General features: G+C 44.1%; 2 protein-coding genes across 7 annotated transcripts in view; one reads left to right on the top strand and one right to left on the bottom strand.

The window, feature by feature from the left end:
* Positions 1-6,451, top strand: part of FIRRM (FIGNL1 interacting regulator of recombination and mitosis) — a 35,720-nt gene extending 29,269 nt beyond the window's left edge. The window contains exons 20-24 of the mRNA XM_081299721.1: positions 506-619; positions 2,390-2,494; positions 3,024-3,104; positions 4,222-4,341; positions 5,521-6,451. Coding sequence (XP_081155847.1) covers positions 506-619; positions 2,390-2,494; positions 3,024-3,104; positions 4,222-4,341; positions 5,521-5,718 — 618 coding nt within the window. The 3' untranslated portion in view covers positions 5,719-6,451. The remainder of the gene's footprint in view (positions 1-505; positions 620-2,389; positions 2,495-3,023; positions 3,105-4,221; positions 4,342-5,520) is intronic.
* SCYL3 (SCY1 like pseudokinase 3) overlaps positions 6,362-21,714 on the bottom strand; it is a 32,699-nt gene continuing 17,346 nt past the window's right edge. For 5 of the 6 annotated variants that reach the window (XM_081299717.1, XM_081299715.1, XM_081299720.1 and 2 more), the window contains 9 exons: positions 21,044-21,146; positions 19,816-19,927; positions 17,249-17,326; positions 15,839-15,978; positions 14,396-14,580; positions 10,933-11,104; positions 8,408-8,566; positions 7,012-7,646; positions 6,362-6,538 (listed from right to left, as the gene is read on the bottom strand). In XM_081299717.1, the coding sequence (XP_081155843.1) occupies positions 6,479-6,538; positions 7,012-7,646; positions 8,408-8,566; positions 10,933-11,104; positions 14,396-14,580; positions 15,839-15,978; positions 17,249-17,326; positions 19,816-19,927; positions 21,044-21,146 (1,644 nt within the window). In that variant the 3' untranslated portion in view covers positions 6,362-6,478. The remainder of the gene's footprint in view (positions 6,539-7,011; positions 7,647-8,407; positions 8,567-10,932; positions 11,105-14,395; positions 14,581-15,838; positions 15,979-17,248; positions 17,327-19,815; positions 19,928-21,043; positions 21,147-21,714) is intronic. The other variant, XM_081299719.1, reaches the window with a different exon arrangement.

Below are 21,714 nucleotides of genomic sequence, written 5' to 3'. Positions count from 1 at the left end.
TACTAGTAGGTGTACTCTCTTACTATTTTATCACATGGATTTCTAAAGTAAAATGAGAATACAGTAAAATTATTGACTCATTGTTCGTAATTTGAATTTGCTGGTTCTGAAAGTTTTAATATTCTTTTTGAAAAATTCTGAAAATCTTAAAAATGTATGCCCATCTTTGAAAAATATCCCAAAAAAGTTGTAAGGTTCCAATGTAATTGTTCATACAGGTATCAGTTATGTTATCTGCAAAACCTAAAGTAGTAACTGTTTAGCCCTAACTTACAGAAAAAGTTTGCAAGTCTTGGCTTTAAATAGTGAACTTCTCTCAATAGAATTTAAAATACAAAATAATTTTAAAGTTTGGTGTATGGCCTTTTTTGGGAACATGGAGATTGCCCCCAGGCTGGGAGGTAGGAGTGTGGCCAGGATCCTGAAATGGCCTCTCCACGTCTGAGGTGGGCGCCTGTCTGCACAGTGCTGCTCCCACTCACAGCTGTGGTTTTCCTTTCCACAGGTAGTGACTCTGCAGACCTCCCTACTTAAATCAGAGCCTCCTGACCATGTGCGTTTGGCAATGTTGGATTTTGTATCTTCTCTAGGAAAACTTTTTATACCTCAAGCTGTCCAGGTGATAATATTGTTAACAGTTGTTCCTGTACTGATTAAAAAAAAAAAAAAAAAATCTCTCAGCAGCTTATTATTAGTGGATAGGAGAGCTAGGTTGATTAGGTATCCTGCTACTTTGCTGAATTTAATGATGAAGGACTTTTGACTTCTGAAATTTTGTGGATTATTGGCAGTGAAGAGGGGGAAAGAAACATTTATCTTAAGAGAAGGTGACTGTCAAAACAACTCATTTTCTTTCAGAAAAATACGTAGACATACAGATAGTTCATCTATAGTCTGAGATAGAAGATGCTCATACCAGTTGGGCTCAGCTACAGTTTCTGAAGGCAGAAAGCTTTTTCATGCCTTCTGTCCAATAGTGTAATTAGAAAAATTTTCATTTATAGAAGTTATTTTTCTAGGCTTTGTATTCATGAATGGGCACCTGTTAGTTTTGAAAGACTTGTAGAAAATGTTTCCCACTTACAGCTGACTTGTGACTGCTCACTTATAAGGTCATCTGCAGTGGCCTGGCAATGCATGCCTACTGAGTTTTAAAGCAGACCTTAAAGCAAAAGAGGCTCCTCATAAATGGAGAGTTTTCCCTTTCTTATTCCTGTATGACTAAAATTGCTGAAATTCCAGCGATTTTAGATAATTGACTTTTTTTTTTTCTTACCTCCAAGAGAAAGTCTACAAAAAGAGCTCAAAATTAAGGCCTTTATTTTATAATCCAAGCATGCTGTTAATTAAAAATCTTTGGCATCAAAACATTAATTTCTAAAGACTTTTTGTTTATTTACAAATAAACTTCAGTATGCCATCTGTTTCTATCACGTCACTGTAGTCACAAGTGTAGATGTTGACAGCTTCTTTCCAATTCTTTTGGCAAAAGTATCCAAAGATATTTGCACTTGAGCTGGCTTATACCAAAGTGCTGCTCTATTCATGCACAGCTGTGAACCCTGCATGGGCCAGAACCTGTGGAACAAATGTTTTATCACCAGAAATTTCAATGCCTGATACGTTCTCTAGGGAGAGGCCAGGGCCTGAAGAAATTTTGAGGATTTCTGAGCATACGGGACATTTAAAGCTATGAGATAAGATGGATTCATTTGTTCATTTAAGAAAATGAATGAGTGGTTGTCGTCAGGTTTTTTTTTTTTTTTAATATGTTTTAGTTGTAGGTGGACATAATACATTTATTTTATTTATTTATTCTTATGTGGTGCTGAGGATTGAACCCAGTGCCTCACCGTGCCAGGCAAGCGCTTGGCCAATGAGCCGCAGCCTGGCCCTCGGGTGCTGTTTTAGTCCCAGGTGATAAAATGAACCAGTAAATGGCCAGTCCCCAGTCTCTGCCTCTCGAGGCAGCAGACAAGGACGTGACAGGCAGCACGTTAAACAGAAGTGATGCTGTGAAGGAAAACAAAGCAAGGGGGACAGGGGCCCCATCTGAGGGGAGTCAGAGGGGTCCTCACTGGGGGAGGGTGACAGGGAAGTATGCGAGGCACTAGCTACACAGCATCTGGGAGAGTCGTCTGGGCACTGGCAACAGCAAGCGTGGGCCTCCAGGTGGGAGCAGGCCTCATGTTAGGGAAGTAGTGCAAAGGCTCTGGGTCCTGTAGCCATCCGAAATGGGAAGGACTGAGTGCAGGAGTGCAGTGAGCCGCCGTACTGGGCACACACCTTCAGAAGGACAGGGATCTAGAAGGCTGGCAACTGTGGGCATCTGAATGTACTCTACTGGGTTTCTTTTTCTGTACTTAATAAGGTTTGGTTCTCTTTTTAGGACAAAATTCTGCCCAGCTTGTCTTGTATTCTTGGCTTACTGCTAGCTGACAGGAACTGGCTGCTAGAGCAACATACCTTGGAGGCTTTTACTCAGTTTGCTGAGGTAATTACTTATAACATGGACTTGTCAGTCATCACCAAAGAAAGTCCAAAAATTATTTACAGAGCTGCTTCTGCACCTTTGTTGTAAAACTTCTGCTGGAGGAAATGAGTCGTGTGCTCTACAGGATCTCAGATAAGGCCTAGAGAAGTGGGAGGTTCTGAAATCATTAGCGAGCCCTGGACAGGCCTTCACAGTGGCTTGACTAACTCGGACATTCCAGTCAGTGTTTTTGGGCTGAATGATGGTACCTCTCATCCTGAACTGTCCTGAGCTGAAGAACCGAAACCTGCTAGTTTGGGTCCTAGGGAAGGTGACTCCTCCCCGCTTCTCCTCTGGTGGCTGAGCAGAGGGGAAGTCTCAACACTAGACTTGCACTGTGGCAATACAGCCGACTGTGAGCTCGCTGCCTTTGAATATCCCATAGCACTGTTTTCTTAAAGTTTTAATAAGGTAGCTCTTACAACTCATTTATCTTTGCAAGTTGTTGAAATAACCTTAAAATTGATCTTGTTTATTAATCTTTTAATAGGGAACAAATCATGAAGAAATAGTTCCACAGTGTCTAAGTTCTGAAGAAACTAGAAACAAAGTTGTATCCTTTCTGGAGAAGGTATTTATTATGGAATTACCTTTTCTTTTCTGAAACTGTAATTATAACCAACTTAGCTTAAATTTTTCAGAATGCTCAGAGCAGTCCTAATCCAAAATACTCCGAAATCTAATACTTTTTTGAGTGCCACAGTGGAAAACTCCATACTATAAAACTATTTCATACACAAAATCATTTAAAATTTTGCATAAAATTAACTTCAGGCTATAGTGTTTAAAGTTCACATGAAATATAAATAAATGGATTTTGTTTTTAGACTTGGGTCCCATCTCCAAAGTGTCTTAGTGTATTTGGGGGGGGGGGGGGACTCCGAGACACTTCAGTTCCAAGCACTTAAAACAATTGAGAACATATTACAAATGAGAGAAGTGAAACTCCTGAAGTCCCTCTGTAGTTTGGGATAGAGTGGCATTAATAGTCCAGGCAGCAAGATGACACGTGGGGGTCCCTTTGCTGTTACTAATCATAATTAGATGCAGCTAATTATATACACTCTGAGGATCTGTTATTGTAGCTTAAGTATAATTTAGGCTTTTGTTCAATGATTGAGGCCAAGATAGTGACATTATATTTAAGGCATTTTTACATTTAGAACCAAAATTTTGAATCATAGGGATCCCATGTTTGTATATGGTGCTATCACCAAGTTGTAATTTAAGGGATAGTTGGGAGTACTAATGGAAATAATTCTAAGGTCACAAATCCAAGAAAAATTATTCATAAGCACTTACTTTAATATTGTGCCCATTGTTAAACCGGACTATGTTTAATATACGTAAGTACACCTATCTGCATGTATGACATACTTCACGTATCTCACATTTGACACCTATCTTGTGTTACATCTAAGCTGTACTTTAAGTCCATGAACACATCTCTCTTGCCAGTCTGCTCCTGCTTAGCTTATTTTTTAAGTAAAGGTTGGCAGACCACCGTTTTTTCTTGGAAAGAAGGCTGTAGGGCAGAGAAAACACTGTAGAGGGGTTTTTAGCCACGCCCCATGAGCCCACAGGTTAAGTGACTTGATCTCCTCATCATCTGAATATTACACGGTTTGCCGTCTAGTAGAGAATGCTAATCTGTTGGTGTTTCCTTGGCTCTTCATGGTCTTTGGCAGACTAGGTTTGTGGAGGAAACCGAAGCTGCCAAAGTGGAACGTGTGAAACAGGAAAAAGACGTTTTCTGGGAACCCTTTGCTAACATGACTGCAGAAACAGCAAAGGGGTCGTCCTCAGAGGTATGAACTGCTTTCCAGTGTGTGCCAAGAAGCTCTGTGCTTATTATTTACTAATATAGCAAAGTAGTTTTGGTTCAGTGCTTTTCCTCATGTTGAATTTGAAATCAGATCTAGACATGTAAAATTCTCCTGTTTTGGGGGCTGGGGATGTGGCTCAGGCGGTAGTGCGCTCGCCTGGCATGCGTGCGGCCCGGGTTCGATCCTCAGCACCACATACCAACAAAGATGTTGTGTCTGCCGAGAACTAAAAAATAAATATTAAAAATCCTCTCTCTCTCCCCTCTCTTAAAAAAAAAAAAATTCTCCTGTTTTATGGTAGTTGCTCTTTGGAAAATCTCATGTATTCTGCCTGAAAGGTCACCAACACACTGAACAGGAAGGCTAGAGAAAACGACATCTTAAACACTGTACCAAACACACCTTTCAATGGTAGTAACCATGGGGGTCAGAGGTGGGGTGTTTGCAGACTATACCCAGGACACAGAATGTAGTTGCTGAACCACAAAAGAAACCACTTGCCTTTTAAAGTGTTTAGACAGTCCCTGCCTCATTCATCAAACCAGTCTCTTAATAATTTTGGGGGGGTGTCTTAAGAATCACATTTACCTACTGAAAAGCAGAAAGTTGACACTACTGTTGATATTCAAAATATTGCTTTGGGCACCGTAAATACATTTGGAAGGATAAGCTATACAGTAGTTTTGGTGATAACTTTTATCTCTGAAATCTCTGAAGTGCAATTATGTTAGTTGTAGAAATTAGGTCCCTTATGTATTTATTGTGACACTCCTCAGGAAGCTGTTGGCCCCACCCTTCATCCCTGTCCCTGTGCAATGTGTGATACTGTAGAAGTCTGACATTTTCGCTAAGTACAAGTGTTGGTGGGGGCGGGGGGACCCTAAGACAGACTTGGCTCTGTCTAAAGAGTACTTGCTGGAATTACTGATCTGGGCAGCACTTCTCATCAGGAGCCCTTTGGGACAGGATCCTCATGTACACCCCCAACAAACCACGACACTTGTAGTAACTAACATCTTGAATCCTGTGACAAACGAAAGCATCTTCATGTAGCATTCCAGATAACCAGGTGGGGTGAAGGGCCCCCTCCTGTCCTTGTGATCAGTGACGAGGAGGGGTTTTAGAATGGGCATTATGGTCTCACATTTCTCTCCTTTCCAGCCTTGTGCAAAAAGAGCCCGCCAGGAGGTCCCCCTGGAAGAAGAGCACAGGGAGGCACTGCGAGTAGCAGCAGGGGCCCTGCAGACAATAGAGTCCCTGCTGCAGAAGGCTCCTGCTCCAGCCTGGCTTCTAGTGGAAGTGGAGACACTGCAAGAAAGGATCAAGAAGGTGAAACGCATGCTCCAGGGTGAAACTTGAACATCTGCATCCTCGGGAGACAGGACCAAACCTGATCCTCTCTCAATTCCCAGGACATTTTGTAAATGAAAACACTGATTTAATTATGTTTGTACATTTTCTAGTACATATAAAACAGCTTTTGTAAAGGTGAATCTAGTGAAAATAGTCTTTATTGACACGTAGAGAACAGGATTGTGGGGGATATTTCTCATTAAGAACTTTGGTACAACGTAATACATGTGAACAGTCAGTGACTGCCCCGGTCCACAAAGGGCCTTTTACTCAGGACTACTGTAAACAAATAAATAAGCTGCCTAAGGAGACCGTAGCAATTTAAATCATTTATAATTTATAGCTAAATTTTTTTAAGTTGTATTTTCATAATAGACTACTCTTCTCACCGTTCAAGAAATGGCACAAAATTAAGCTAACCAGTTTGGGTTTTTATATTTATCGTCTTGACTTCCAGGACTGTCCTGGAAGAGGCAGTCCGCTTGGCCTGGCCTCGCCCGCTTGCTCTTCATGGAAACTGGCCTCAGTCAAATGCACACTGGCTCCTCCTCCCAGGAACCTGTGCTGAGCCTCCCGACCACTCCACGCGCGTCCAGTCAGCACTTGAGGTTGGTCTCACGTCAGTTGGCACAAACTGTGAAGAGAGCTCCCGGCATAAGAAGCACAGGCTGCAAAAGGGCTTTGTCCACACAGCCTGGTTTTGAGGTATTGATTTTTTTTTTTTTTAAAGGAATCATTGCTCCTAAAGTTCAGCTCATACCCGTTGTCACCAGTTATTTTCTTCCCAGTTCAGCTCCCCTTCTTCTCCCCAGCCTTCAGCCTCTGCCTGCAACAAAGCACACCAACAGCAACCCACTGAACAAATCATATCCACATGTGGAAACTTTTAAAGACCCAGCACTTGTTTTTTGATGCCAGAATATCGTGCTTCATGCTAAGTGAAAGCTGAAAAGCAAGACTGCTTAGGTTCCAGCACGGGAGAACCTCAGCCCTGGAAGAACTTTTCACAACCCTATAATCCAGTAGTAACACTACTTTTTGCTTAATCTTTTTTCCAAATAACAAGGTTATTCATGCAACAACCAGACCGCCTAAGACTGTGCCCAGGCACCTCCTCCTGGGGAAAAAAGAATGCTGTTCCTAGGAACCAACTTGCTTAGCTTGAACATTTTAACCACCATGTACAGTAATCTTTCTTTCCTTTCACTGGGAAAACGTGCTGGGTACTATGAACTGGGACCTGAGGGAAAACCCTTGATTTAATATTAATAGCAGCTTAATCCAAAAAATACTACTCACTTCACTCATTTCTGCTGCAGCAAATTTTGAGGAAAACTGCATCCCAGGCGAGACATCATCCGTTTCTGTCCTCAGTTCAGGTAAAATAAGAAACGTGGCTGAAGGCTTAATTTCTGGGATCATATCTGCAAACCAGTCCAACTCAGGGTCTTGTGCTGGCTTCCTTTTCACTTGGATTGTAAACTCTTCTCCTAAGCCAAGTTCTGATGGAAGTTTAAGGGGCCTTTCTTGTGACGGCACTTTTGGTGGCTTGATTTTGTCCGGGTCACTCTGTGCTAAACTGGTCTTTTGGGGTGGGCTTGATTTCAAAGCTGTAGGTTCCTCAGTGAGGGGCAGTGAAGCAGGGATGGGCATCTGCTCCCCTGAAGTCACAGGTACTGCAGCGGGGATCCCAGCTCCCAGGTTTATTCCAGTCCCTCCACTTCTGGGCTCCTCGGCGGCAGCAGCATCACAGGGTTCTGGAGGCCAGATCTGTGTGCCCATGGTTTGGTTCTCAGGCTCCGTAGGCTCATTCCAGTCAGGCCACTCCTCAGACTTCTTAGGGTCTGATGGGAAATTCTCACTGTCTCCTGAAGTACTTTTGACATCTGAGATTCCGTTCATGGGAAATTTAACAGACTGAGAAAACTGATCACCTGTGAGGATATGTACAAGAATTCTCACAAAATGGTAAGAACAGGCAATATGTTGGGGTGTGGGATTAGCATAATACAGTATAGTTCTGATCACTTGGACCTATCCATGCATACCAAACCAACAAGAGATCCTGCAGCAAGTAATACCAAAGATGCCATACAAATTACCCACTTCCTATACAGTACTTACATACTATTAATTCAATGGAAGCATGTCATGTAACAAACTAGACATTTAGTAAAGGACGAAATATTCCAAACATACTGCTTGCTTATCGGCATAATTGTCCATAAATAAGTATACAAATACCCTAAGCCAAGTCAAGATGGTAAATACATACACCTTGAACAAAGTGTGCTCAAATAAGTTTGCCTAACATGTTAACTTACAAGTATAGTTAGGGTGCTGAGAAACCGTAGGCAATGTGTCAACTCTGCTACCATTTTCCCAAACATTTTAACCACAGAACCCTTTCTTAGCATGCCCCTTAACATCTTTGGGTACCATCATTCTTGGTACAATTTGGAAGATGCACTGAGGCATCAAATCCCCAAGTAAAGCATATGGTGCAAAAAAGAATACAAGTAATGTTGACTCGTTCTTCTTACCAGTAACCAGGAGGCGGCTAGAAACATATCCAAAAGTCTGGGGAGATAACATGAGACAACCACTAACCAAATTTTCAGAATTTAAACTTAATTTTTTTACTCTCAAAAAACATTCATCCAAGCAATGGAAACTGTAAATTTAGTATTTCTACCTGTCTGTAAAAGAGTACTGTAGTAATCTTGCTGTATGGACTTCTTGCTGCTGATGGGCATGTTGCCAGAAAGGAAGCACTTAGGGAGTATGCTAGAAGGTTTCTCCAAGGCTGGCGAGATCTGACTGTGCTGGCTGCAGCCGACGTGCAGAGGAGAATCTGAAGGTAAATAAAAACTCAAAAAATGAAAGGGCTAGTAAATTTCTTTTAGATCTATCACATTTGATGAGCAGCAGTTGAAGGAAATGGGTGTATTTAACTAACACAGATGGAAGAGGACACCTTCCAGGACACGATCCTGTCGTGGAACAGATAGCCTAACCCCTATGTGCACTCCACAGTGGTGATGGAATAGAAGGGATTCCAGCATCAAACAAATACAACCTTTGGGATACCTAGCAAAAAAAGTCACAGCCAATATGAATCTACTGAATACTACAAAAGTATATACTTAAAAATGGTTGAATTTTATGCTCTGAATATTTAACCCCAAACCAAGGGGGTGGAGGTGTTTCAAGAAAATGTCTTTTACAATTTACCAAAATGTTGTGATTGGATGTTGGTCAAAAAGATGGTAGCAAAACTTGGCTCAGTTCTTCCTCTGCCTTGAAGTGAGGGTGGGTGGAAGGGCCTGGGATGAACGACTGCTGGCACCACTGTCTCCTCTGTGGAAGTTCCTGTTTCCCTTGCCCAGTGTCCTCTGAGCAGGTCCATGGCTTCCTTTTAGGCAGAACGACTAACCTGTCGTGAAGCTCAACATCAGCCCTTGTTTTAAGTCTGACCATGCAGGTACCGTATAAGAGTTATCCCTAGACCTGTCTCCTCCTCAGCAGCCCCCGTCACTGCACAGAAGAGCTGCACTTGACTCTAAGCTGGGCACACGGGCTGCTGCCAGGGCTCACTGGGTCTCAGGAGGAGCTCAACTCAGTCACCAGGATTACACCTCTCTATCCTCTAGATTCTTATCTGGTACTTCTGCTATGGTGTTTCATTAAGACTACACACAATGCTACTATGTATGGTGTGTCAAAACGCATCCCTGTATAACTACTTAGAACAAATAAAATTTAGAAAGATAAAAAGACTACACAGTAATCTGGATCATGTACCTGAATATCTTAGGAAACAGAATGTCAATAGTAGATAACTCCACCCTATAAGACAGATGTGAGGAGTAGGAGCTCTCACAGAACCAGTGTGCAAACATGCCCCAAGTCTTATCCTATGCCCGCAGCCCCTATGATGTAGAAATAAACCCCTCCTGTTTGATGTAATCTGTTAAAAGAGTTGTTACCATTTCACAGCTGACAACGAGGCAAGAGCATCTCTGGCCTTGTCCCTGGCACCCTTTTGACCACAGCAACCCTGGTTTCATCAGCACTAAGAATAACTGAACTCCCCAAACTTCAGAAACCAATGTTGCTTTAAAGATTGGGTTGGCATCAGTATTAGACCTACATGAAGGCCTACGTGAAGCTCTTTGCTGCTAACCGTCCCATGTTATCTACTGACAATCAGAATGGAGTTAGATACCAGGAATTTTATATTGTGATCATGTATGGTGTGTCAAAATACACTCGACCGTCATGTATAATTAGAATAAAAATTTTTAAAAAGATAATAATTAAGACTACACAGTAGCTTGGATCATGTATCTGAATACTTCAGGATACAGAACGTCAACAGCTAAATAATTCCACCCTATTCAAGGTATACAAAGTATCAAAAAAGCAATGATGTTGTTGACACCAAGTTCTTTTAAGTATCTAAAAATCAACAGATTTTCACCCAATAGATGAAAAAAAAAATCAAAGGAACTAAAACGTCTAGTATTAAAGAACTACTTCGATCTTCCTGGAAACTGATGTTGTCCACTAGAATGTAAAATGCCTCCACCCCAGGGGTCTCCTGCTAAGACAACACTCTATTGCCGTGACACCCAACTGCACGAAGACACACACATCAGGGTGACTACTGCAGCACTCCTTATGGTGATCAGAGGCCCAGAAACAGGGCTGGGGCTCAGTGTAGAGCGCTCGCCTCGCACGTGCAGGACCCTGGGTTTGATCCTCAGCACCACATTAAAGATGAATAAATAAATAAAGTTTAAAAAATTAAAAACAAAACAAAAACAGAAATAGATGCGCTATCCATGAGTCAGTAGGTGAGAGAGTGAATTAAATTCAATGAACTATTAGGCCAAGAATCATCCACACGGGTACGTGCTGACCTGGACACGAGTCCCTCCATGAAAGCAGGCTGTGGCCTTGTGTGTGGTGCTGTTTCGGTTCCCTCAGACGCCATGTAAATGGATGTGTACAATCCATCTATGTATGCCCCTGTGTAGGCTTCAAAAAAGATATGAAAAGTAGATACCTCCACCCCTACAAGGACTCAAGAAAGGGAAACAACCTTTTCCTTATACTTCTTTGTATCATTTAACTGAATGTACCCTCCTGCTTTATTTGTGTAACATTAAAAATCCAATTAAAAAAAAAAAAGCTAGACTTTTCAATCATTCTTACCTTGTGGGGAAAGGTCAACAGTTTTAGTAAAACTTGGGGCAGTACGCTTGAAGATCTTGGTTCTTTCTCCTCCCACAACCACTTCTGGTCCAAGGAGAGAGACTAGCACTGCGAGGCTATGAAGAGTAATTGACACAATGGAATCGCTGGTGTCACGCAGGCCCAGTAACACCTATGAGGCAATGAGGAAAGGAGTGTAGATGACCACAGAATCTGTCTTTCCTCTCTGTAGCCAAGCAGCTGGGCTGCACTCAGAATGTGCTTGCTCAGATGAACCAGACATACTTGCACGCCTACAATCCCAGCAACTCAGGAAGCTGAGGCAGGAGGATTGCAAGTTTGAGGCCAGGCTTCGCAACTTAATGAGGCCTAAAGGCTTAGTGAGAACCTGTCTCAAAACATCAAAAAAGGGCTGGAAATGTGGCTCGGTGGTTAAGCACCCCTGGCTTCAGTCCCCAGTGCCTCACCAGAAAAACTAAATAAAAATAAAATCAAAACAAAGTTAAATAACATTAGAAACCAACACAAAATTACTCCATTAAATTGCTACAAAAGCAATTTTAGGTGTTAACAGTTCACCTCTGAACTCAACTCACTGAAGAACCTGACACTCAAGCTGGCCATGTGCTGCCGATCACACTCAGAACCACCCACCTTGGGCACTTCATAGTCCATTCCTGGTCCTTGCCCCTCTTCCCAGCTCTACACATCCAGGGGTGGAACCTTGGACATCTTTGTATATGACACAGATAACACCTGTCCCCAAAATGAGCTAATATTTTTAATATTTATTTTTTAGTTGTAGTTGGACACAATACCTCCATTCATTTTTATGTGGTGCTGAGGACTGAACCCAGGGCCTCGCATGTGCTATGCGAGCACTTTACCGCTGAGCCACAACCCTAGCCCCTCTTGCCTGGTAATTTAAGCTGGAATTTGGAGAAACTGGTTACCTCTGTGGTTAAAATGAGGAAAGTAACCTGGAAGTTACGGGACAACCAGACTTGGCCATATGCACCCCAGGACAATGAAAGCTGGTCTTCAGAGCATTTTCAAAAGTGAAAGATGCAAAAGGAAAGAAAAAGAGTGGGGCCCACACAGCGGGGAGTTCTGTGGCACTGGGTTCCACTTATGTAGCCCAATGTCCTTTCACTAAATTCCTTTTACTTTGGTTGGTTTAACATGGATTTTGGTTACTTGCAATCCAAAGCATCTTAACTAAGACAGTCACGGGCAGATATCAGGAGAGGTTTTGCCCTACAAGAGGAGGACCTGCAAAGCATCTGTGCTGACCAGACACAAGGCAGGTTCACCGGCCCGCCTGAGGGCATCAGCAGTGCTGGGTTCCAGCCCCAAGTCTGCGGCACAGGGGATCACAGGTTTCCAGCAGGACTAGCAAGACTGGGACTAGTGCCGACACACCGGGCACTTCTCCAGGCAGGCCGCAGAGCTGAACTAGAGCCTGTATCTGTGCATCTGAGCGCAAGACTGGTGCTGGGATCACACAATCACCCAAGCCCCAGACCCATCCTCCCCACACCTCTCCATCCAGTGGGAACCAGAGTCCTGCCTCTCCACCTTCTGTGCCCTCCGTATCTGCTACCACATTGCTCCCGTCCTGCCCTCTCTCAGATGACTATTCCAACAGCTTCCCAGCTCATCTCCCTTCACGGTCCACTTGCACCTGCTACCAAAGTGAACTCTCCAACACTCAGAAAGCGTCCCAGCCATTCTCCTGCGGCGGAAGCAGTGTTTCAGACATGAGAGCTTCTGTCGTCTTTTGCTTGCTGAACACCTACTCACATTCCTACCACAGCCCAATCTAAGGCCTAGGACAAATCTATTCCAGAGCTAGAAATCTTCCAGACACCCTTTATCTTCCAGCTACCTGCAGGTATGAACACAGGTCTAGGCTGTGGTAACCAAGCTCCCCAGCGACCCACAGTGAAGGACTTCTGTGACTCACTTTAACCAGGAGGATGTGGCATAAATGACTTCTGTTAGCCAAGAGCCATGAAGTAAGTCCCTCTTCCTTACTAGAAGAGCCATGTGGAAATGTCATACAGAGGGACAGGGCCTGTGACTGAGAGTTCGTACACTCAGAGAAAGGTCCAGCTTCCAAAGCCCCCGCTAGCCTAGCCTTCACCCTCCTCTCCCAGGTCACAGACCATCCTGAATGTGTCAGCCTGGGGGGCCCAGATGACTGAAGCCCGTGGCTGACATCATGGGGATCTCTGGAGAGTCCTGTCAACCCAAAGAATCAAGAGGACTGATAAAATGAATTATCGTTTTAAGGTACCATGTTTGGAGGTGCTGTGATACACAGCGACAGACAACTGAAACAGCCTTCTTGCTTATCAGATCCTGGAACACGGGGAGTGTTAATCTCAGGAAAATTATTTGAGAGATACCATGGAATTGGTATCTTTAATTTTTTTTTAAGCCTTGTGCTGGGTTGAAGAGCACCCCTATAAATTCATAACATATAGAATGTGATTTGTAAAGGAAGTTATAGTGGATCAGGTGTCCTTCTGATAGATTGGTGACCTTTTCAGAAGGCAAATCTGGGACACAGAGCAGCTAGGTGACAACAGGCAGGATGGAGCAATGTGCCCGCAAGCCAACTGCTGAGCACTTCCAGGAGCACCTCAGCGCCCAAGGGGCAGAGGAGGCTCCCCGCCCACAGGCTGCAGAGGCCTGATCCTGCCGGCAGCCTGGTTTCAGACTCTGGGACGGAGAGCCCGCTGCGCTGCTATGGCTGTCACCATGCAGGCTGGGTGAGCTGTTACTGCAGCGACAGGGAACTGGTACAAGCCTGGATCCTTGGGTGGGCAGATAATAGGTTCCCTGGTGGTGATAAGCAGTCTGAAAACCACCGACAAGAATACTCTCATGTTCTCTACACTAATAATAATTATGTTACAATAACTTGTGGACAATCACAGTTTATGTTCCCCAAATAATTCTTGTTCATTTTCTCCAAAAAATAAATTAGCAAACAATTAGTTTCTCCCACATTAAAACCAAGTATGAGCCAGGTGTGGTAGTGCACACCTATAACCCTAGTTACTTGGGAGGATGAGGCAGGAAGAGCACAAGTACACAAGTTCAAGGCCAGCCTTGGCAACTTAATGAGTCTGTCTCAAAAAAAAAAAAAAAAGGCCCAGGGGTGTAGCTAGTGGTAGCAGTACAGCACCCTGGTTCAATCCCCAGTACAGCCGACCAGATGGGCCAACAGGCCACAGGCTCCAGGGCCTCCTGTGCGAGGGGAAGGGAACGCGGTTTTAATTCAGCCGTCAGCGTTCCAGGAGACCCTCGCACCAAGCTGCTGCCTCCAAGGCTTTCTAAGCAGACACCACAAACCCTCTTTTTCCTTCCAGCCCCCAGATGAGCAGCACCCTTGGCCTGCTCCCTCTCACGGCCTGGGGAAGGCTCTGGCCCCGCGGCCGGCCTGGTCTCTGACCTGCGGCAGGACGACTTTCTTGAGCTGCTCCTGAGTGAAGTGCTCCACGTAGGCCTCGATGTGAGACAGCAGCACCAGCCGCACATGCTCCTCATGAACCTGGAACAGCTGAAGCAGCACGGGGATCACCCGTGCCTGGAACAGGGCTGGCGAGAGCAAGCAAGGCGTGTCTCCCCGTGCATTATCTACCCCCAAAAGTGGAGGTTACAGGTGAGAAAGTAAATGGTTTCAGTGCAAAGTCCTGAACACAGTTCATAAACAGCCCAGAACACAGGTACTAAGTACTCTTCTCAATTCTTAGGCCCCACGCCAAAGAAGGGCTCTTCTATCGACCTAAAACCACTCCAGGTTTAACTGTGGAAATGTTTCTGAAAGAGTGGAGAGCACACTTCACAACACACAGAAAGCCTGTATTTCAACAGGATTCTGAATGAGCAACTTGATAAATTTATGTTCAGTCAGTGAGGAATTTCTCATACTAGATCAGATTAGGGACATATCATATCATTGCGATTATATTTGCAAAATTAGAAGCAGTTAAGTGCTGCCAAGAGCTTTGATCTAGTGTGGCAGTGATGAGAACAGTTATCAAACAGGAATGCCGAGGACCATCGGGGGCCTTTCAGTGGGTATGCCCATGTCCTGACTCAGTCCGGCCCAGAGCAACAGGCAAACACATGAGCGTTCAAAAGAAGCAATGAAGTGATTCAGAGGTTCACCCCTGTCTGAGATCCACCGAGTAACAGAATGAAAGAGCTAAGAAGGACAATCCAAGGTTTGAAGGAATGACACTGAATAAGAGATACAAAAGAATGACATTGAATAGGAGATACAAAAAGATAAAACAACTTCCCACCACACTGGGTTTAACATAATTTGTTGAACTGAAATTGTTTAAGAAAATTAATTTTTAAAGCAGATCCTAGTTAAAAAATTCTGTAGTATAAAATTAATGCTGCACTCCTAACCTGATGTGTTACCCCCTTTAGTGCTATAAAGTTATAACGTTTCAAAGCAATAATTCCATTCCACATTCAGGAAAAAACCTGCAGCCAAGTAGTAAACTGAGCTCAGTGATTTTCAGCCTCCTCACTGAAAATGGAAAATAAACAGGTTGCTCTGGAAAGTCAGGGGTGCAGGCCTAAGTGACTCAGAGCAAACGCGACAGTTCTTTGCAGGTACACACCTTACCTTAGACCTTCCCCAGGGTGTCCCACCTGAGTCCCACGTGTCTATGTCTGCAACTACCACCCATCAACCTGACCCTTGGGGAAGGTGCTCCTTGTTTATCCTGTGGGCTTTGTATCCATAGAAGCCAACAACTGCTCTCTACTTTTAGAACCAACATTAAACTAAACCATCCAGTAATTTCACTTTGCTCCAAAATGGACCAATAGCCACAAAACTTATTGATCACCAAAACCACGTTGAAAAAGAATTCACCTTTTTTGGGGCCAAGCAGATGAGGAAGAAAACTCTTGACAGCTACCGGCTCTGCAAACACCAACTGATTCAGCAGAAGAGGTACCAACCTCGAAGCTATTAATTCCTCTGACAAGCAGCTGACTCTATCCAGCAGAAATCTGAGAACAAAAAAGCAAAGGAAAGCCTGGGAAATTAATGGCGACACTCTATCAACTCTCCTGCACAGGTCAGCTCCTCGCGGCCTCCCTCCCACTTCTACCAAAGTAGTGCACTTCCAGAGGTAGCTGGGAAAGGTGAGGGGAGCGGGGCAGTCTCCAGGACCCTGAGACACATGCAGTAAGTGTGACCACGGCCAGACAGCTGCCACACTATTCGCCAAGCTAGGGAGCTCTCGAAACAGATTACCCCTTATAATGAAGTGATAAGTGGCCAAAGTGTCCCCCAGGCCTCCTGATAGCCAGAGGCTTCCTAGATACAGATACTTTCTCAGATTTAAAAAATGCAAGATATTCCATTATCTAAAGTTTTCAAAGTAAACAAAAATACAGGCTTTTATTTCTAACCTTGTTGATTAAAACATACATAAAAGCCTTCTATTGAGAAATAAGATAGGTAGCAACAGGGATAATATCCCTCCTCATAACCACCCTTAACAGATAACCTTGCCTCCATCTTTTTAGAAGCAAGCCCCCTCATGCGAGTCCCCGGTGTCTACATCTGTAACTTCCACACCATCAACCTGACCCTTCAGACCCCCACACCAACACGGACAGCGGGCTGTACCCACCCTAACCCCCACCTCCTCCCAAGGCCACCCCGCCCAGCCTCTGCCCCAGCATCCCCTTCTCACCTCTCTTCCATCCCTAGAAAGCCCTTCCTTGACACTGGCTCCTTCAGTGTGACGGCCACCCTTCTCGCTACGTTCCTGGGAGGTCTCATCCAGGGTCCACCTAATGCTCTCACCCCTCCATGGACCCAGTGCCCGACACACACAATACTCAGACTGTGTGTGGACACTCCTGCCATGAACAAGAGCCGCCTCCTGCCTATCCTGGCCTTGGACCCTGCCCTCCAGCAGAGCAGCTGCCTGCTTCCCACGGGAGTCACCTGGGTCTTGCCCTGGTGCCTACTTTCCTGCGGCCCCATCTGAACAGCATTCCTGGAGCACCTGCTCCCGTCCTGGTTCGCACAGCTCTGGCCAAGCTCTCCTGCTGTACTCGCCCCCTGTGTAAGCACTAGCAGGCGGGTATCTGTTTCCCTCACCAGGCCGCTCCCCCAGGGCCTCGCAGAAAGCCAGGCATCTAGGAAGCGTTCAATAATGTTCTGAAATAAACCAAATGACAGCCTCACCTTCTCCAGATCTCCTCAAGTGATTACAGGGACTAAATCTAAGTTAGTAAATTTAAGGTCTCAACTTCCTGAACTTACTTGAAGAATTCAGTTTTCTCCTCTTCACTCTTCAATGTTAAGCTTTTCAAGAAATTTACAACTTCTAGAAAATCATTTCTAAATGCCAAAAAGAAAAAATAATGTAGTTCAATAGATTAGAGTAGGCATGTTAAATATTGAAGCCATAACCAAAGACTGCACCATTATAATTTTCACAAAGAAACATTCTCTATGCCATTTAAAAGATTCCAAGTGGCTAATGAGACAAAGACTATGGGAATCTAATATTTTAAGAACATGAGAGATCTGTAAAGAGGATATAAACGATACAAACGCACATATGCTAACAGGCTTAATGGTCTTAAAAGTCGCAATCATCCTCCAAGTTTTTTTCTAACAGGATATTGTTAAATGAAATGTCCTGAAGAAATGACATTATCATTACAAAATATGTGTTGATTCCCAATTCTCCTCTGATGAAGTAAAACCATGAAAGAGGACTGACTGGGAAAAGTGGGATTTCTGTAAAAGTCAGGAAGCTTTTCGTTTTTCTTGCTATAAGTTAGTCTTTTTTTTGGTAAGGCAGGGTCAGTTTCTTATGTAGTTTCCAGAACCCCAAAGCTGTGGACCCTGGGCTCCAAGGAAGTGTTGCTCACATCTGCCCTGTGGACAGTGGCCCAGGGCTTGAGCACAGCAGGCAGAGCAGGCCTGGTGGGCAGAACTGCCAGTGGCCTCCAGATCTGGCTTCCTCATACACTTGACTTCAAACAGCCCAGGGTTAGGGCATCACCCCCAGGCAGCTGATAGCTCCTGAGTTCCCCCAAACTGAACTACTAATAGCCCACTATTCACCAAAAGCCTTAGTGATAGCTTAAATAACATATATTTTGTACATCATAAGTATTGTATATGGTGAAAACACGTAAGAACGTTGAGATCACCCTTACTATAGTACGCAATTTGGTAGAGATGAACTGCTCATTTGGAGGTCAATCTCACAAGTCACTTCAGGCAGGTGAACCTCACGGGCTCACTGCAACAGCACAAGGAGGTGACATGCAGTCGTTGGAGGGACGGTATGTCCTGTGGTTGGTTTCATGACTTAACGCTGCATCTTTTTAGCTGCTTACATCTCAACCGCAAGTGGCACCATTATATGGTCTGTGTGGAGGTTTCGACACATTTCAACTCTTATCACAGATTTGTGTGTGTTTCATGGTAGTAAAAGACACACAACAGATTACCTAAGTGTATTACACTCATTATGACACACCTCTTTCTTGATTTTTTTCAACATTTCTAGGCTAAAATTCACCTGTAAAGTTTTTTTCACACTGTCAAAACTTTCTGCCCTGCAAATAAAGAACCCACGTGTAAGGAGACCACAGCCTTGCAAACACACGTGTCCGAGGGCCAACTGTTTTTACTCCAGCTCCTGAGCAGGGCACTCAAATGTCTCAACCAAATCCAAGAACTAGGCCACCCGTCAGGCGGGGCAGGGCCCTGCCTCCCGACAGACCTCCCCACTCTGGGCGCGGGGCTGGTTTCTTGGCTTTCTTCTCCCTCTCTAACAGGCAATTTTAAATAAAGAACTCATATTACACACAGTGATGGGAGACTCTGTTTAATGTGAAGGGTTATTCTTTGTAAGGACTTTAATATCAAAGGAAATAAAGAATTCCTAATAATCATTAAATACTAATAATAATCATTAAATAATAATCATGGAAATACTGTGGCTAAAAGACTCATGAAGGTGAATATATACCTCTTGTATTTTTCAATTAAAAAAAATGAAAAAAAAAAAACCAAACAACTCAATGGTAAAGGTTTTGAACAGTGTCTCTGAAACAGGACAAAGAATCCCAATAACCACACATACACTCATTTACTCGTGTTCCACTCCCTAGTACTACCTAGGGTAACTCTCCCCCTCCCCCTCCCCCTGCTTCTCCCCACCTCCCTAACTGCAAACACAAAAGGATACTTAAGTCTCAAAACCAACAAAGTTAGCTTTGCTAATAAAAGCTATGAGCATGGAACTAACTTGGTAAGTTCTGCAGTCTTGGAAATAAAAAATGAAGGCCATATAATTAAAACAAACCTTGAAGAGAAGTTCAAAAACACCTCTGAATCCAGAAAACGATTAAGTTACATTGTACTCCTCCCTCTAAACGAACTTGCTTGTTCTTCCACACATATTACTGAAGAGAGAAATCTTCTGCCTAAAGAAAAATGAACTCACACGCCTCCCAATAAGAAAAATTCAAAATAACCGATTCTCATCAGTCATACGATGGCAGCAGAACAGGGAGGCCAGTCTGTTAACTGCTTCAGTCGGCTTGGAGCTGGGAGCCTCTGGACACAGGCCGGCTTCTTTATGACCAAGCCTGAGGAAGCGGGAGGACTTCCAAACCCCAACCTCCGTGGCAACCAAGAATTTCTAAACTTTCCGTCTTTGATGGGAACCTGACGGATCCAACTTCTCCCTCTTTTCTCCTGTGAACACCAGTCAGCCTCCTAATAATCAGCAGCACCAGGGACTGCTTCCTCTGGTCCTCCCAGCCCCCAGCCACGGCAGCAGTGGGACATGCCGAGGCCCTCACCTGAAGAAGTCGTGGGACAGTAAGGTGCAGAGAGCCGGCCGACACTGAGGGATGGGATGCAGCACAGTTGAGAGCAAGGTCTGCTGGAAGCTGGAGAGCACGTCCGCTGAAACTGAAATCCAGAGCGACAGTTAGTCCGGCTTTCGCCCTCCTCAGGGCCTCTACGGCTGCAGACTGGTGAGACCAAAGCCACCTGTAAAAGCCCAGACAAACAGAGCCCGGCTGTCGCTGAACCGCTTCCTGCTCCCTTCAAGCCCAGGTCCTGGCACGTGGAGAGCCAGCCTGCCAACACAGCCAAGCCAGGCCAAGTGCCTCCCCTCCCACGCCTCCCATTTCCTGGCTGTTCCGCTCAGGTCCAGGAAGTGAGTAAGTAGCAGGTGGGAGGGGGCTTTCTCAACCAGGGTTCCTCATCTACAGGACACAACTGTTTGAATGACTATTTTCAATTCTTCCAAGGATGGCACACAACTGTCCCCATGCTAGGGGCATGGGAAAGTAGTTAGTTCCCTGAACACAGTGGATGCCTTGTTGTTCAAGTATTCAGACTAGGACGATTTAGGGCTAAGAGGTGACATCCAAAGCCTAGCAGAAGAAGTGACATCAGCACTGCAGAAGGCTTGGCAAGTGACACCGAGGCCAGTAAGGGGTCCCGCATGGCATGCACCTCTGTAAACTCGCTGGAGAGTGACGCAGGCCGCCGAGCATGCCATGAGAGAATGGAGACAGACAACAGAAAACCATGCCTTTAATAGCCTGGGCCTCAGGAGGCCATCAAAGGAAAGAGCAGTGGGCAAATTACAGCAAGAAAAAATAAACCAAAAACTCTTGAAAGACCAAAAAAATGTTAAGCCTGACAAGAAAATATTTTTGAGTCTTACTCTGTTATTCAGACTACTATATCTTAATCATTATGGCATTTATTTACTTATTGGCTGGCTCACTAAGGAACAGTCTTTAGATCATAAAATATTATTATCAATAAGGTTATCACAGGAGACTGAAAGCTATAGTTCAAAGTGCTTCCTACTTAAAATTCTTTTCACTACTGATACTAATGAAATGCAAAGCTTGTTTCCTTATTGCTGTTGATACTTGCTCTAAACAAATTACATGGTAAGCAACAGGTCCCTTACTATGATCAAAGACTGAAGTCCCTTGAGTTCTACGCTGGGCAGGCCTGCATTACTTTCTTACTTAGTCAGTGGATGCAGTATTAACTCCAACTCACCCTGTCCACGTAAGACTGTGAGCAAGCCTTCCACCAGTGTTCCAAACGAGTAGGCATCCCGGGCATATCCGTGGGACTCCGGGAGAGAGCTGAACTCTGGAGACTAGAAGCAGTAAAGACTTTTAAAACTAGAGCATTATAAACTATTCCTAACTCTCTCCCATGTTTGCATTTATTACACTCAAATCTAACTTCACAGTACCACACACTCAATTATAGCTTTCAAAACTATTAGTATACCATATAAAAAATGTTGATCATCTGTAGCAATCAGGGAAATGCAATCAAAACTACACTGACATTTCATCTCACTCCAGAAGTCATCAAGAATACCAACAATAAGCTAGGCACAGGGGCACACACCTATAATCCCAGCAAGGGGAGAGTGCAGGGGGTACTGGGGAGTGAAACTGATCAAGCAATGTGGTCATGTAGGTGTGAATATGCCACAATGAAACACGCCATTCTGTGTAAGTGAGATGTACCAATAAAAAAACAGCAGGACTTAATACTGGAAAAAAATTTTTAAAAATGATTAGCAAATGAAATTTATCAAAGATTTTTAAAATATGAAATAGGATCAAAAAGAAAATAAAAAGATCACAACATAATACGTGTTTGTGGCTTTCAAAAACATATTTAAAAGTTAATCTTACAATGCAGTGTGCAGA

This window comes from Spermophilus citellus (assembly GCF_964194105.1).
Source record: "Spermophilus citellus genome assembly, chromosome: 6".
In the NCBI taxonomy this organism is placed as follows: domain Eukaryota; kingdom Metazoa; phylum Chordata; class Mammalia; order Rodentia; family Sciuridae; genus Spermophilus; species Spermophilus citellus.
The sequence above is the reverse complement of the archived record's forward strand: the minus strand, read 5'-3'. Positions and strand labels throughout refer to the sequence as shown.